Source organism: Electrophorus electricus, chromosome 17 (assembly GCF_013358815.1).
Source record: "Electrophorus electricus isolate fEleEle1 chromosome 17, fEleEle1.pri, whole genome shotgun sequence".
NCBI classification, from domain to species: Eukaryota; Metazoa; Chordata; class Actinopteri; order Gymnotiformes; family Gymnotidae; genus Electrophorus; species Electrophorus electricus.
The window spans coordinates 11,069,836-11,087,342 of NC_049551.1; the positions used below are offsets into that span (position 1 = coordinate 11,069,836).

The window sequence follows — 17,507 nt, forward strand, 5'->3', positions numbered from 1 at the left end:
GTGTTTTAATTTGCTTTTTACAGCTCACCAGAAGTATATGCACTAAAAGTTCATCTTAGCGCTAGCATACCTTCACAAGATAGGGTTTTGCGCTCACGTCGCAGAAGACCCGCCTTATTAACAACGAATGAAAATTAACAGCCAATGAAAATTAATAGCCAATTAAATTAGCCTCTGACGTTGACGTTGAGTGACGTTGACCTTTCCAAAGCGAGGCGGGAGTCGAAGTGTATCGGAGAGTTTATTAAGTTCATTTGACCTCTAGGTTTTACAGTTTCCTTAAAATTGTCCGCGCTAAACTCTCTCATGTAGTCGGGAAAAGTGTAAAGTCAAATGTCTTTAAATACGAGACAACCCTTAATGGAAGATACCGCTGATGCCACCTTAAAGATTACACCAAAACGAAGAGGCGTAACTTTGTTAGCCTCAAAAAGAAGGTAAACAGACTCGCGCACTCGCTCGCGCTTTCTGTTAGCGGTGCTATGCTAGCTACACAGCTAACAGCTAACGGTTACTGACGTCTTTATCTTGAACAGGACGCCTCAATCAGGATGTAAAAAAGTGCATTCCAGTTTTAAATCTCCAGTAAGTAGCTGTATAAATGATCTGAATTCGTTCGTTTGTTGTGAAAGAAAAAGTGAGCTTGAGACTGAACGTTTGTTGTGATAGTATGAAGACTATTGTGCTTATAATAGGTTCAGACCTCCAACACGGCGGCTTGTGCAATGTGTCCGGAAGAAGAGATTAAAGAACTACAGATAGAACTGGCACATCTTGAATCAGAGATTGCTGTGTTACAAAATGAGTAAGTGTGTGTGTGTGTGTGTGTGTGTGTGTGTGTGTGTGTGTGTGTGTGTGTGTCAAAGATTACTGTATTACAAATTTAGTAGGTTGTGTGTGTTTTAACTACTTAAGATGCCCAGGAGGTATACATTCATAATCCATTGCCACAGTCTTTTAGCATTATGTAGATAAAAGGTTTCATTAGTACATGGTGTTACTGCATATTCCTAATGCCACACACTGTATTACAGAAATGGCTCAGTTATTGGGGAGGCAGGTGTGTGTTAACTTGAACCTGTTTGCAGTAGTCAGATGTTATTGCTATTTTTTTAATTGTCTACAGAGGCATTGCAGAACAGGAACTAGAACAGCACATTGACCTTCTTCATGAGTACAATGACATCAAGGACATTGGACAAACTCTTTTAGGCACACTGGGTAAGCTTCCTCTGAAAATAGACTGCATCTACTTGTCTTACTCATTTTTACATGTCTGCAATCAAGAACAGTATTTGTGTAATACTATCAATTTCAGGGGTGGTATTTGCTCTTGTAGAAAATGTTTTGAACAGTAACAACACCCAAATTGTCTTGTATTTTAGAGTACTGTATTGTATCTTTTAATTCTGATTTTCAGCACTGACAGATTTCTGGAAGCATCTCGGTTTATGGGTATTTTAGGATCTGTTTGTGCAATCTGAGGATTCTTTTCTGGGCAGACATCTAAAGTACTTGTATGTTGCTCTGGATAAGAGTGTCTGATAAATTCCATAAATGTGTATTTGCTGTATGTTAAGCTTGGTGCTCTTTTGAAAAATTAGGAAACTTATCTTGGTACTCCACCCTCTGAACTGTATTACACTAATATTAGTGTTGGCTAAATATTAATATTCTAAATTTCACATGTCAAAGTCAATCAGCTGCTTACCTCTGATTAACACCATTAGTCTGTATTTTTTGGATTTGGATCTTTTGCAGGTGAGTATTCAACCTGTGATACCTGATGAATTAAAATTGTCAGTGGAAGTATTTTCAAAGAAATGTCTTCAAATATCAGACACAAAGGGCGCTGTGCAAGTAATTATATTAACAGAGGCTTCCTCAGAATACTTTTTTAAAAATTCAAAAGCTATCTTAGTTTGCGACCACCACACTTCATAAAGTTCATTAATCAGTGTATGTTTACCAAATTAACCCAATGCATTAATGCCTACAGATTTAATTCAGGTTAATTCACACAGTTCAGTGAAATGGTATTCAGTTAGATTCAGCCCAACTGTAAGGGTTCAACACTGGAGAGGTCATTGTATGGCAACCCACACATGACCATACGCAGAGACACACTAGCCACAGTGTCAGGAGAATGCTAATGACACACAGCTGAACCAGGGCAACATCCCCCATGGGTTGACCACATAAAGGACTCCTTTTAGATCCAGAGGCTGTCCAGTGCACTCTTCATTGAGTACGGAGCAAGACTCCAGCTGGCCTGGGGGCGAGAGCGTTATTCCTAAGAACCCTGGGGGGGTGGTGTCTGTGAGCCAAAGCAGACCCGTGCTATGTCACCCTTTAGACCTGTGTATCCACATGACCAATGTTCTGTGTCCCTTGCTGCAGCCAGCCTGCGTGGCGTGACCACACGTGACCTGTACGGCCACTTTGGCATGGTGCTGGAGGACTGACTGTGGGTGAGAGGTCGGCGGGTCCAGGGCTGGACGTGTCAGAAGAAGCTGGGGACACGGTGACTGAGTTTAACTCTGAGAACACCAATGAAGGATAAATTCTTTGCAGTACCTCTGTGTGAAATGTCTTTCCTTTAGTCAAATTCAAGCTTTTAGAAGTTTGTTTAAAAAAAAATGTAGCTATCAGTTATTAGGTCCTGTTTGTTTCTAGCCCTGCTCAAAATCATGGGCTTTCACTTTATTGCTGTGTTTTTTAGTTTGGTCCTTTACGTAAAGAAAGTGTCATTTATGTTGGAGGAATTGTAGTAGTCATTGATTTGATCCAGAGAACAAAAATGAAAAGACAATGCTGGTCTTCTCGCGGCTTAAGAATTTTGCTTAGAAAAAACTACCTCCATGCTACATTGAGTGCATTTAAGAATGAGCACATTGTGTGTTTCTTCCTGTTTGTAAATATTAAATATTTGGACTTGTTAGCTTTCATCTTTGCACCTCAGACATCATTACACTGCAGTGTGAGAGACGGGGTGTGCAAAAGAATATCTGAAAACAGTCCTTTGCTACAGTTTGTCCAAAAAGTGTTGTTTTAAAACATTTTTAAAATGTTAAACTGCAGTTTAGTAGTTGAATAGCTGAGTCCTCATTTATAGCTGAAAGTGTTTAACCCAGATAAAGCTATACATCAGCATACACCTTATTGTTCAATACTTATTGTAATAAATTCCATCTAATCTAAAAGCAATGCCTGTTGCTGATAATGTATGTGATTGGTATGGTTTGACACTGGGCACCATTAAGTTGAAGGCACTGATACCTGGGGTATTTCACCTTATCTTCAGCGTCTCTTTGTCAAAGGGCGTTCACTACTCAACGTTTGGTTTTCCTACCACGCAAAAGACTAATCCAAGTTAAATAATGTACGTGTGTATATTTAGATAGTTACGTTTGCTCCTCAAAACAAGTACTAAAGTACCGCTTATTTTAGTTGTCTCGTGTAGATTTTGTTCTCCGTGTACTTGTTTTGGATTTATTTACTTAGTTGTAAGGTCAATATCTTGAAGTGTTTTTGTTAGGCTTTTAAGCAGCTATTGTATGGTAGCAGTTATTTTGGAGTATTTATCATACGATGACGAAGAAGTTATTTTCCCCCTTTTATAATAGCTGGTCTATGTGAATCCACGCAGATTTGATGCTTAAGAACATACGCGCGGTCGGCTGTTGTGTGGTACGAGTGCACGCATAGAACCCCCACCCTACCATTTCCGCTTCTTTTTTTCCCTTTCAGGCGCCTCACGGTCCTCGTGAACCGTTGTCACTACCGGGGTAGAGCCTTCCGTAGTCTGGTGAGGCATGATTCGTTCGCTGGGCCGCATTTCCTCGGCAGTACTGTTTCTCCGCGGGAAGCACCACCTCTCGACGCGATTGGTTGCAGTGGCCGTCAGTCAGCGTTTATAAAGCCGGTGAAAAAGGAGGGCGGGCTTATCTAAGAAAATTATAAGGTCATTTGAAATAGCGAAGCTATAGTCCATCGTTAAAATGTAGATAATGACAACATCAGAATGAATATTTGAATTTAATGGGGACGAAAGTCTATCAGAGACGGTTTGTGTAATCGGTAACGTTACGCAAGAAGAAAAGCGCATCTGTCAGGCCGGCGTGTGCATCAGCGCTACTAAACGGCAGAGCGCTGGGAGGTTTTACTAAAGCGATCACGGTGGAATCGCACGGAACGGGCTCCACTTCTGACATAATACGCACATTACAGTGACTGCGGACACGGGAGACCAGGTATTTGAAAGGCCGCCAGAATCCGGCTGGATGCCTTCTTTCTACAGGCGGTTCATTTCCGCCATCTCCGTTCTTTATTGTCGTGATGGTGTTTGAAGGCTGTGGCTCCCTCGGCTGTCCTCTAACAACCTTGTCAATGTGTGATGCGTTTGCCGGTTATAATGAATGATGTCAGTATTCATTAGCTCGCCCGCTTGTTCTGCCGACACTGTGTACTGTTCTAATAACTCAATTCTTGCAGACAATATTTAGACAAACGGCAGGGATGCCATCTTACTTCCTAGCCCAAGCAAAGGAGGATCTGGCAAATCAATTGACGTTATTTGCCGCTGACTTACAGGTCACGGCGCATCTAGGATAGTTCAGTCCATGTCAATTCCTTAGACAACGAAATCATATCGCGACGGCGACAATGAAACGCTAACGTACAAATTGACTGGAACGATGCGGGAAACGCGCTCGCGCACATGGCTCGTGGCTGGTCCACCTTTGCTCGTGGTTTGGCCTGGACTGCTGCAGTGCATGCAGCATACAGGGCAGAACAGCGCACCAGGAGCCTGTCCTGGACCCTGTTCTGCGTCGGGGCGGGCAGAGCGGCCTTCCAAAACCTCCCAGAAAGAGAGCGTGTGTGCGTGTGTGCGTGTGCGCAAACGTCTTGGACACGGAGTCCTCCGTTAAGAAACGAGATGCTGTGGGTGTGAATCCTCAGCACCTCAGCGGAGTCGTTGAATGATGGGCGTTTCGCATGAACGCTTAAGTGTGTTTAAACTCAACGGAGACACTGTAACCCGAAACCCACGGAAATGGTGAAAATGTCAATGACGAAACATCAGCGTGCACCTGCTCGGCCACATGCGCGCTGAGCACCGAATTCAAATTAGTCGAAGACCGGAGGCGGATCGGGTGGCTAGCGCCTTGGTTCCCATCGCGAAATTGAAATTCAATCTACCCTTGAGCTTCTTTGCATTGTTTGTCCGTTAGTGTTGAGTTTTCGCAGAGCAGAAATCAAATGATCGATGCAAAGAAGCCCTTACATTTGTGCATGTCATATTCTCGTTTGTGTATTTTAATAGTGCCCAGGTTAAGTAAGCATTACCTTCCTGAAGGGCTCAAAGGGACTGTCATAACGACACAAGAGAAAACGAATAAACTAGAAAATACAGCTCCTGAAACATATCAATATTTTAAAACGAGTATGGTGTTTACAGCTGTAAAAACAAAGTCATACGCGCACAGATGTATGGATTATTAGTCTAAATGCCTTGTATCCGTGAAATAGGAATGCGTTTATAAACCAGCATACAGTACGCGTTCCAGGTTAAGTTGGGCATGTTTTGAAATATGGGAGTCTTGAGACCTTTGCAATATTATCCTCTCTAAGGAGTATCTGCTGACGCTCTGATGTTTAATTTATGCGAGTAAGAAGAGCGCCTCGAGAGGTACCTTTTGCACCATTGGGTTAATATCGCAAATCAAGAGGTCATATTCCAGTGCTGTGTGGTGTGGTTTGCTTTTTTATGACAAGGTTATAGGTTTTTGAGGCAGCAGTTTTATTTGCTCTTATCTTTTCTTATGTTTGTGTCCTGGTTTTATATTGTTATATTGCATATATTGTGCATCTTTTTCACGGAACGACCACTTTTAAGAGGGTCACTGATATGCTCTTGACTGATATTGTAATAAACTGCAGGTTTCTCAACATTTAGTTTGGTGCTCTCTTATCGATCTAATTTGTAGTGATAGTCATAGATAGAAAATATTGTTTGAATTGGCTGTTCAATTTTCATTCTTATTGTGTGTGTGCGCGCGTGTCTGTAGGATGCTGCGGTTGGGATGCTCCACGGTCTTGTTCTTCATGCTCAGGCTGGTCCTGGGTTTGGCCTGGTTTCAGGTGGTCCCCTCTACCCTCATCTTCTACCTGGGCACTGGCGGATGGAGGACGCTGCACGTGTTCATGAGGACCATTGGCCGGGACCTGCAGTAAGTGCACACAAGCACGGATGCTCACATTTGGAAGTGGCTGTCTGGGATGCCTAAGCTGCTTTATCTTAGCTGGTGGTGTGTGGGTAACCACTGCTGCGTGTGTCCTAATGCCATCACCTGTCCCCTGTGCCCGGCTTTAACGCCATCTCACCTGCGACCTGTCCGCAGGTCTTTCAGAAATGTGGTTTCTCTCGAGCTGGTGAGGCTGCACATTCCTGTTTTACAGGCTCCTGAGACCTTTAGCGGAGGAAGTGGCATGTAGATTTGCTCAAAAGAGTTCTGGCAGGTCAAGCTTGTTTGTGGGATTTTCTTTCCTTTTCTCATCCCCAACCCCCGCACCGCCCAACCCAACACATATGAGTAGTGTGAGGAGGACACTACTCACACCACCCAACCCAACACACGAATAGTGTGAGGGAGACACTGCTCACACCGCCCAACCCAACAAATATGAGTAGTGTGAGGAGGACACTGTGCACACCACCCAACCCAACACATTATATGAGTAGTGTGAGGGGGACTCCTAACTCACCACCCAGCCTGACGCATTATATCGTATAATTTAAAGGCAGTACTGGGTTCCTTGGGTGTTCAGGTTTACTGTTTTAACAGGTTCTGTATGCAGAGAAAGTTACAATGATTGTTAATGAAAATAAGAGAACCAGGTGTCGGATGTCATGACTTTTGATGACTATTGTGTAGGATGTTCAAGGAGAGCATTCTCACAAAAATTACTTCCCCTTTCACCAACAGAATTGGGTAAGACCAGACCTTTGAGCTAACCAATAACCACATTAGTAAAACCACTGTCAACAAATCACATAATCAGAACCATACCACTTGACAAAATGAAATATGTAGGGAGGTATGCAGTTTTGGAATCATTTTAAGTGTGTGTGTGTGTGTTAGAGACGGTCCATTTACCATCTGGTGTTCTCGCTCCAACTCTTTCATGAAACACTTTTGGATTCATCTCGTACACCATTGGTTGTTTGTGCCATTTTCTGTTCAGCCATTGGTCATCTTAAAACTAATTGGTCCCTGTGTTTGCTCAGTGCGGCCGGCGTTCTGCTGAAGGTGAAGCTGAACGTGAAGCGGCACCTTCGCGAGCATAACACGGTGCCCAAGATCTTTGCCAAGATGGTGCAGAAGTACGGCGACAAGCCGGCACTGATCTTCGAGGGCACGGGCGAGATGTGGAGCTTCAGGCAGCTGGACGAGTACTCCAACCGTGTGGCAAACTTGCTCCTGCAGCGTGGCTTCGGCGAGGGCGATGTAGTGGCCCTATTCATGGAGAACCGCTCGCAGTATGTTGGTCTGTGGCTGGGCATGGCCAAGCTCGGAGTAGAGGCAGCCCTCATCAACTTCAACCTCCGGCTGGAGGCCCTCGTGCACTGCGTGAACATCTCCAACGCCAAGGCCGTGATATTTGGCAGTGAGCTCTCCGAGGGTGAGAAACTAGCGGTGGTTAGGACATGATCAGTGGGTGGTGGGGAATAAAATGACGTTGGTTTGATTGACTGGGTAAGAACAGTCCTGAAGTGTCCTTGCAGTTTTTCAACACACAGTATAATTCTTGCCTCATTATTGGGAGCAATATGCAAATGAGCCCTTATCAAATGAGCCCTTGGCATTCCAAACCATCCCAATGAGTGTTTTGTGGGCAGGTTTATGAATCACAACACTTATGATTCAACAACTAAGGTTTGGGTCAGAGTAATGCAAGCCCATCATATGCATTTTTGTGCAAGATTAGTAATGACAGGCCCAGCCTTTGTCATTTTGTTTTTAATGTACTGTGAGACATTAGTAAATACAATCACAATATAGTATTTTGTCCATCAGATGTAGCCATGGTTGCTTCAGTCTGGATCCTGTGTTAATGCTGGAATTAAACTCTCCAGAATGAGATGTGGAGCAAAGAATGGGCTTTATTACTGAGATGTGGAGTGTTTCAGTCCTTAGGCGCAGGATCCAAATCCAGTCCGGGACTTTGTAAATGCTGATATTTAAAAAAAAAAAGAAAAAAAAAGCCAGTGTAACTGCTAGCCAGATAAAGAGTGTGATTAGTCTCCCATTCAGACCTTGAGGGCTTTGAAATGGACACATTTGGTCTAGAGCTACAACAATGCACAGTCCAGTGCTCTCAACTCTATAGCCTTTGGCCTGAACTTAACCTGGTGTATTAATACGTTACCCCGATGCTACAACTCTTTAAGACTTGAGATGGAGCATTCTATTGCCACCATCAGATTTGGGTCTAAACTGCCTTTTGTGAATGGGTTGGAGACCATTTCAGACATAAACCACTGCTGTTGCTGTGTGTAATGGTATTCAGGGAAACAAGTGTTGGGGAGGTCATTGTACAATTAACCTGTCTAATCACTCAAAAAAGGAAGTGTAACTGCTACTCATAATATTCTTTCAAAGTGAGAATGTTGTGATTCATTGGCTGGTTGGTATTCTAGTGCACTTGAAGTCGATGCTGCTTTTGAAGTAGCATTTATCGTTGGCACCTAATGGCAATCTGAGGTGCACGCAGTTATGGGGAAAGTTATCGGAGGTCCAATCAAATGGGGTGATGTGGCAGTAGATGTGCAGGATTCTGAGTAGGCATATCCACCTGGCTTGCCTTCACGTAACTGGAGCCTGAATAGCACCGAGCTGGGCTTCTCCTGTGGGTTTAGAAGAGCCAGACGCTTTACTGTCCCGCCTGTTGGTTCTTCTGCAGCTGCTCCGACTGTATCCTTCTCCCCCTCGTTTAGGGGTGTTCTCCCTGTCTCTCTCTTGCTTTCTCTCGTTCTCGTTCTGTCTTGCTTTATTTGTTTTCTTTTTTTCCTCTTTCTCCACCCTAAGAAGATATTGCAGGGATCTTGTTATGCTTGGACAGTGTTGATAATCTAGAGGGCGTGTAGTCATTTGTAGGATGTATGTGATGTGTTGTGCAGATGGTTAACTTTATCAGCCAGTTGGCTCTGAATTTTTAATGAAAACAGATCTCTAAATTTTTATTTGGATAAAGATATATTATGGCACTCTTGTTGTAGAATTCCTTTACTGGTACCTTTTTAAAAACCTCAAATATTTATTATTACTTTCTTTACTGAATCATACTTGTCTCTCTCATTTAGCGATGTGCGAGATTCATAGCTCTATGGATAAGGCAGTGAAGCTGTTCTGCTCTGGCGACTGGGACCCTAAACGTGTTCCTGAGGTAACAGAGTGCCTGGAGCCACTTCTGGACTCCGCCCCCACGCACACGCCCAGCCAACCACAGCGCGGCTTCACAGGTAAACCAGCTCGTCATATCTAAGCAACTGGTTTGGGCTTGCAAAAGGCCTGTGTGGGGTGTTTGGAGAATGTCCCTTTCAATGTGCTTTTTTATCTCTCTGTCCTCCACTCCCCCCTTTTGTGTCTAGATCGCCTTTTCTATATTTACACATCTGGAACGACTGGGATGCCGAAAGCTGCGATTGTCGTGCACAGCAGGTAAGCGAACTGGAGAAGTGCAAAGACTGGATCACGCTTCATCGGTTAGCTGCCCAAAACCAACTTCTGCCAGCCTGGAAAAACGTGTGTTTTCTCCAAAGAGTAGGAGGTCCTTAGCTATTTGCCGGCTGTCCATCAAACAACATGGGTAAGGTAGTAAACGGGAAGTAATGGGTGAAACCGAGTGTTTCACTGACGTTCGCTTAAAAAAAAATGGTGGCCCACTTTGACAGCGATGGAGGTGCTTTTCAGGAGGAGTCGTATAGGCCAGGACGATACCATTCCAAAGTTCCAGCTTTTCTTCCTGTTTATGTTGCTGTTTCCCTATCCCTCTTCCCTGCCCTTTCCCTCTGTATCCCTCTTTCTTCACGTTGCTGTCTCTCTCCTCCTTTCCGGTCCTCTGCCTGCAGGTACTATCGCATGGCTGCTCTGGTGTACTACGGCTTCGGCATGACCTCAGACGACGTGCTGTATGATTGTCTCCCGCTGTACCACTCAGCAGGTACGCTTCTGCCCCCCCCTCCTCTCAACAAGGCCCTGACACTTCCTGAGTGCGCAGCGGCAGTGTGAATGAGGACCACTTCCTGCGTGAGAGCATATGCGAGCCATAACTCCACATTATTGCATCCTGATGCGTGTTTGTGTATGGGTGTGCGGGGTCACGGAAACGCGTCTGTCTGTGTTCACGGTGAGACGGCTCCCGCGCTTTTTTGTCCAGTGTTTGGCCCTAAACGATCAGATTAAGCCGCGATGTTTTAAAAAGATAAACTGAAGGGCAGCAGCCCGTGTGCAAAATCGCCGATCAGAACTGTTCTGAAGGCAGCTGTGCCTTCAAGCTGGATAACCAAGGTAATTTTTTTTTAGTCTCTCGGAAAACCACTGCAGCTTCTTAATTGGCTTGTTTGTTTGTTAGCTAGCAAGGTGCTAAGAAGGCTAGCTAGCTGTACGATGGTGACGCGATGGCTTGCTGGCGGTCTTACTGCTGTGCAGTGTCTGAGAGGGGGGAGGTTTTGTTGCCTTTAAGCATAAGTCTCCGTTTTCACTTGTTGGTGTTGGAAAACACATTGTTCTGTGCACCTTGCGCATGATGCCATGTAAATGTCATCATGGTGATAACGTTATAAATATATAAATGCTCTGCTGCCTCTGTGGCATGTATTCAAGTGGAATAATGGGCAATGTACACAATGTAATGGGTGGGGTCAAAAGTTGTACTGCAGCTACCCACTAGAGGGCATCTGACATGTAGCGGCCTCACTTTTCACCCACAGTCCACGAGTATGTACAGGCTGTGTTCACATTAGCCTGCTACATACTACTTGCATTCTGATTTGGCCCCAAATCAGTCTGCCGTATTCAATATACAAAAATTTTTTTTTCCCAGTATGTGAAAGTTACCTGGATGATGTGCTACTTCGACCAAATATTCCAGTACGTGACCAGAGCTATTTTCATGGTGTATTGCAACTGTCATGCAATGGTGGGCGGAGCCTTCATATGTTCGTGTGATCTCATAGAATGGTTTGAATTAGTCACATACTGGATAATATATTGCATACTACTACAGGGACCAGAATTCAATATACAGTATATACTGAGTGCAGTATGTAGTAGGCTATTTCAAACATAGTCGGTGTCTATGGTCATAGCAGAGGAACTGTGGGGGTGAACGTATGGTGTTTGAAAAACCTTGGACCAATCATGTTGATCTCTGCCTGTGGATTGTTAACCAGTTTAATTCGTACCGCCTTCAAGGTGACTCCAGAAAAGAGGTGACTCCAGAAAAGTTTTGATTAGTGATTTTTCGCATGTGTGGGCAGCAGGTGCTGTTGAGTTGGACCAGGGCCTGTTCCTCAGAGGGGCTGTAGCATTTACAGCATAACTGTTAGGAAGAGTATTGTGATCAGACTCATACACACAGTCAGACCCACTTATGGTATCCACAAGTCTTGGTAATTACTCTGCATGTTTTTACTTGTGCTGTAGATTGGGTAACATCCTCACTCATGTCTAGGTGTAATTATTGTATAGCATGTCTTGGTGTAATTATTGTGTAACATGTTCTTTGTGTTTCAGTGTGAGAGTGTTTGGTTTTTTTAGGTTTATTTCATTTTTTAATTTTTTGGTTCCACCTGCCAGGTAACATCGTGGGTGTTGGCCAGTGTCTGATGCATGGCATGACCGTCGTCATCAAGAGGAAGTTCTCAGCGTCGAAGTTCTGGGATGACTGTATCAAATATAACTGCACAGTGAGTGCCAGACGTGGAGAAGCTGATCAGGCTTCCATAGTTCTGATTCAGAGTAACTGATTACAGCTCATTCTCTGGGTTCTAGGGAAAGACAGCAATATGGCACACTGGGATTATCTCATAGCGTACGTTTCACCTCTGAAAGCTCTCCGTCTTGACCAGGTTCATTAGATTAGACAAACAAAATGTAACCTGTGCTCTGTGACACACAAGCGTACTCACATACTCCGCCATACAGTACGACACAACTCAGCCAATTCAAATATACAAGCCACAACAAGAGCACTCTTCCAAGATGATAACTTGCCAAACAGATCTGTAACCCTAACCCTCTGTTATATTCCTAAACCAATAATGAGTCATCTGTGGAGTACCGGGGTTAAGTACACAGGATCTGTTTGTCTTGGGACTTAAACAGTTATGAATCCCAAAATAGCATTTTATTACATGAGTAATAACTTATGAAATAATAAATTTTAGCTAAATATTACATTTTAGTGCTGTGAACTGAGAAATTCTGTCTTCTGTCGATTTCCCTCTCTCTCGTTTTTTCCCTCGGTCTGCCCTCAGATCGTGCAGTACATCGGTGAGATCTGCCGTTACCTGCTGAACCAGCCTGTGCGGGAAGCTGAAGGGCAGCACTGTGTGCGCATGGCTCTGGGCAACGGCCTGCGTCAGTCCATCTGGGAGGAGTTCATGCAGCGCTTCAGCGTGCCACAGATCGCAGAGTTCTACGGAGCCACAGAGTGTAATTGCAGCCTCGGCAACTTCGACAACAAGGTGGGACGGGATAGCACTCACAGACAGACACGCGCTACACACACATGCACACTAACACACTAACACACACACACACACACGGTGGGACGACACTGCAGCACAGCACTGAAGCCCTGCACAGAACCAGCCTGCTTTATCATATCCATGGACACACACACACAAACACACTCATACACACACACGAGCATGCACACACACCTATCTCTTTCTCACACTCTCATCCATGCTGACTGATACATTTTTAAGAGGGTGTGTAGGGCTGTGTGTAGTGAGTGGAGTATATTGGCTTCGGCTTTTATTTGAGTGCGTGCTTATGCACTTTCTCTACCCATCCCTGGCCAGAAAGGTCTTTACCCATAAACCCCAGCTTCAGTTTCAGGCATGGCTGTAATATTGCGAGGGCTGAGCAGTACATCAGTGTATATAAGACACGGTAGCTTATAAAGACACCAGAAGCATTGGCATTATCTCAAACATGTCATTGTGTAAATGCGATTCATTCATGGAGAGGCCTAGTTGATTCTGGGGTACTCAGTGTTTCCCACAGATCAAGTTGTAGCCGGTGGAAAAGGCCAGCATTATCTATATTATCCTAACAAAAATAGTTTGATTTATTAAATATTTATATTAATTTCACACCAACCTTGCCCTCCATCTACCCACATGGAAAGAGTAACATGAGTTTAAAAAGAAGAAGAAAACTTTAATGTGTACAAAATCTGTCAGATCTCTTAATCTCGGTTTATAAAGAAGACCTCACTTGTTTTCAGCATCCTGAATTGCTTTTCTATACATTTCACCTCACTGTTGACTGCAAATGTCATTCTACATCAAATTAACATTTAATCGACACCTTTAATCGAGACTTACTGCCATTTCAAGCTAACGCTAATGTTGGCTACCTGTCATGCTGTTCATCTCTGATCGTCCTCACACCGTGTACTCCTAAGATAGTTTTGAATACTTCTTAAAGCTAATGTTAGTCTGCGTCTTTCTAACTACCATAGCCTGAAGAGAAAACACCGAATCTTTCATATGTTTAGCCAGGACACAAGTTCCATGCGCTAAAAACACTCGAGGCTCGTAGCGAGCCCCCAGTGCAGCTTGGTTGCTGCCGTCTTTCGTGGAATCTGAAGCTTCTACCAGCATCAGCGCAGAATTGTGCAATAAGGAGCTGCTTTACATGGTCTGTGCTTGTCCGTCGTGTCTGTCTTTTGACGTAATGCCACAGAATGATTCTTTTCCTCCGTTTCTCTGCACTCTGCAGAGTAAGCGCGATTGTCAGCAGACTCTTTTCTCCATAGCAGAATGTACAGGTACAGAATGGGTAGAATGATGGGAGACTGTCCGCTATTTAATCGATCACAGATCGTGTCATTCTCTCGGACGAAAAAAATGTTAAAATGGGTCCACAAATGTACGTTGGCGGGCATTAATATAAGACCTTGGGCAGCCCTACCAAGTAAACTCTGTGTGGGGAAATGCAGGTACTCCTGTAACTGGTGATGTGCACGTTTTTTGCAGCATCTTGCAACATCTAGTTTTCAGATGTACGGTGAGGTATGTTTGAAGGAGGAGAATGTAATACCCGCGTGTGTGCGTGCGTGTGTACGTGCGTGTGTGGGTGGGTTTATTCTAAGCAGACGGGGGCCTGTGGCTTCAATAGCCGGATCCTGCCCTACGTCTACCCCATCCGGCTCGTCAGAGTGGATGAAGAGACCATGGAGCTTATCAGGGGTCCTGATGGAGTGTGTTTACCATGTGGTCCAGGTTAGCAGACGCGCACACACACACACACACACACATTGACATGACACTTTTTGCCATACTGGAGAAAACACCCATTCTGATCATTAGAACAACTGTATTATATATGTCAACAAATGCACAGGACAGCAGGGAGTGTCTGGTGTCTGGCGGTGTCCATATCGGCCAGAGTGGGACATTACCAGCCAAGGGCTTTGCTAGGGTACCACCAGTACAGCTAAAAAAATCAGCCCCCAATGAATTAAAAAGTATTTGTTGCTATTAATATATAGTAGTATTAGATTTTAATTGCCACTATATTTCGATATGTGTGCAGTCTTATTATAATAATAATAATAATAATAATAATGTCCGAGCCGGGCATCCAGGCGTAGTAATAATGTCCGTGGCGGGTCTCTGCTCTGAGCTCACGTGCGATCTCTTCTTCCTCCTCCACAGGTGAGCCTGGACAGCTGGTGGGCCGTATCATCCAGAACGACCCCCTGAGACGCTTCGATGGCTACGTCAACCAGTCGGCCACCAGTAAGAAAATCGCCCATGACGTCTTCAAGAAAGGAGACAGCGCCTACCTGTCAGGTGTGCTCTCCGCGAACAGCCGAAGGTCTGTGGCATGAGGGCGCCGGGACGACTCCGGCCCGAGCCAGCCCTCGTTCCCGCTGGCCTTCCGTGCGGGAATAATGCGTGCGTCTGCCCCTCCCCTTCCTACAGGAGACGTGCTCGTGATGGATGAGTATGGCTACATGTACTTCCGGGACCGCACGGGAGACACCTTCCGCTGGAAGGGCGAGAACGTCTCCACCACCGAGGTGGAGGGGACCCTGAGTCGTCTGCTGGACATGAAAGATGTGGTGGTGTACGGAGTCGAGGTGGCGGGTACGAAGAGACGCAGAGGAGGACTTCCTGTCTCCCTTGGGCCTGCTGTGTTTATTATTCACTTATTTCACTGTTTAAGTTTTTTCTCTCCTTTCTTGCCCTCCCCCCTCAATCTCTTTCTCTCGATCACTCTCTCGTTCTTCTTTTCTTTCCTAGTCTTCAGATGCCAAGTTCTGACATGAGGAACTCTCTTCTTCTGTCTTTGTGTGGCTCTCTCCCTCGCTCTCTCACTCTCTCACGTGCTGGTGTTGGTTGGCTCTGTGACCTTTGCCATCTGACCCCAGAGACCCTCTCCTCCACTGCCATAATAGAGACTTGTCTCTGTGTGGGCATCACCTATTGTCCATTATGGAAGCCTGTGTGTTCACATTGTGTCTGGTCTGCCGTCACCAGTGCCGAGAGTGTGGTTTACCACTCCTGTATGTGAATTGGCATGAAAGCACTACTGTAAGACATAAATATCTGCAAAATGCTGTAAATGTAATGCAAGTGTAGACCACAGAGCTGGTTTACGTGCTGTCGGGTTCTCTGTGCTTGTGTGTGGCTGTGTTTCATTCCAGACCTGCTTCCCTTAATTTTAGTTGTAGTGTTTCCTTTAGTGAGTTAGCACAGGCTAATCCAAGATAATCCAGGTTTATCCAGGTTTATCCAGGCTAATTCAGATGACCAAGGTGGTTTACCACAGCAAAGCCCAAAGAGCCCAAACCTGTGTTGTTCAAGAACTTTTAGTTTGAAAGTTGAATTGAACACTGTGACTGAGGTTATACCTCCAAAATTCATCATAGGTTCAGTGACTATTAATTAGGAAGCTTGAGTTGGTACTGATCTGATCCACGTTGCTTTAATCTAGAGTCAGCATCTGTTTCCCTGTACTGGACTAATTTAATCTCGTTTTGGATTTACTATAGTGCACTCAATGAATTGTGGATGTGTGGATTAGTTCAGACCATGACAGGAACTCACACATGTGCGTGTGAGGGCCAGTGTGTGCATGAGGGGCCATGTGTGGGGCTGTGTGTGTGTGTGGAGCTGGGTGTGGGGGTGTGGGAGTAGACCGTACACCCCTGCCTCCAGCTTAAACCCCTGCGCTCTCCCCAGGAGCAGAGGGTAAAGCAGGCATGGCGGCTGTGGCGGATCCGGACCACAACACGGACTTGGAGAAGTTCAGCCGAGAGCTGGAGAAAGCGCTGCCCCCTTACGCTCGACCCGTCTTCCTGCGCTTCCTGCCAGAGGTCAACAAGACAGGTGAGAGGTTTCACGTTTAGCCTTTACCCGCCTCAGGTGTGTCTCAACAGACTGCCGGGCGGTTTGTGCTGCCTGCACTCCAGCACAGCTGGTGAAGTGCTGAGAAGTGAAGGCATGACAGAAACCCAGCTGTGCAGTGCAGGACCCCCCAGAGAGCCAAACTCCAAAGAGTTTAGCTCATATCAGGAAAGGCCGGCAGCACTCACAAGGCGAGAGGTGTAATGGATATCTATCTATCTATCTATCTCTATCTATCTCTCTATCTCTCTCTCTCTCTCTCTCTCTCTCTCTCTTTCTCTGTATCTCTATCTCTCTCTGTATCTCTATCTCTCTCTGTATCTCTCTCTCTCTCTCTCTCTATCACTTGCTCTCTCATGTTCCCTCTCCTCTTTTGAAGTAATAAAACTGTCCCCCCCTCTACCCTTCATGTCTTTGTCTTCTATCCCTCTCTCAGGCACCTTCAAGTACCAGAAGGCAGACCTGCGCCGGGAGGGCTTCAACCCTGGCCTGGTGTCCGATCAGCTGTACTTCCTGGACTGCAGTAAGGGACGCTACGTGGAGCTGGACGCAGAACGCCACCGTAGTATTGTTTCAGGAAAGCAGAAACTCTGAGAGGCCACTGCCAACTCCGCCCGCCCACTCGCTCATAAAACTCCGCCCAGTTTGCAGTCCTGCCCTTCGTTACCTCGGCAGTTGCAGTGAGGGGCAACAGGGACACAGAAGAGTCACGCTCAAGCCCCGCCCCTCTGCTCCATTCATTCATGAGTCACGTTCAAGCCCCACCCCTCTGCTCCATTCATTCATGAGTCACCTTCAAGCCCTGCCCCTCTGCTCCATTCATTCATGAGTCACCTTCAAGCCCCGCCCC

At 45.4% G+C, this 17,507-nt stretch overlaps 2 protein-coding genes across 3 annotated transcripts in view; both read left to right on the forward strand.

Moving 5' to 3' along the window:
- The first annotated feature begins 220 nt into the window (after window positions 1–220).
- swi5 (SWI5 homologous recombination repair protein) lies at window positions 221–3,207 on the forward strand. The gene is made up of 5 exons (XM_035535709.1): window positions 221–437; window positions 537–585; window positions 696–805; window positions 1,127–1,221; window positions 2,401–3,207. The coding sequence occupies exons 1-5, from the start codon at window positions 334–336 to the stop codon at window positions 2,463–2,465; spliced, it is 423 nt and encodes a 140-aa protein (XP_035391602.1). The 5' UTR covers window positions 221–333; the 3' UTR covers window positions 2,466–3,207.
- Window positions 3,208–3,806: 599 nt separating this feature from the next.
- The window catches only part of slc27a4 (solute carrier family 27 member 4), a 15,065-nt gene continuing 1,364 nt past the window's right edge, over window positions 3,807–17,507 (forward strand). The window contains exons 1-13 of one of the 2 annotated variants that reach the window (XM_027008398.2): window positions 3,809–4,253; window positions 6,072–6,233; window positions 7,292–7,686; window positions 9,368–9,526; window positions 9,656–9,725; window positions 10,136–10,227; window positions 11,865–11,974; window positions 12,545–12,754; window positions 14,398–14,524; window positions 14,960–15,097; window positions 15,230–15,394; window positions 16,493–16,639; window positions 17,094–17,507. The exon at window positions 17,094–17,507 is cut by the window's right edge and continues 1,364 nt beyond it. In XM_027008398.2, coding sequence (XP_026864199.2) covers window positions 6,073–6,233; window positions 7,292–7,686; window positions 9,368–9,526; window positions 9,656–9,725; window positions 10,136–10,227; window positions 11,865–11,974; window positions 12,545–12,754; window positions 14,398–14,524; window positions 14,960–15,097; window positions 15,230–15,394; window positions 16,493–16,639; window positions 17,094–17,251 — 1,932 coding nt within the window. In that variant the 5' untranslated portion in view covers window positions 3,809–4,253; window position 6,072 and the 3' untranslated portion in view covers window positions 17,252–17,507. The other variant, XM_027008407.2, reaches the window with a different exon arrangement.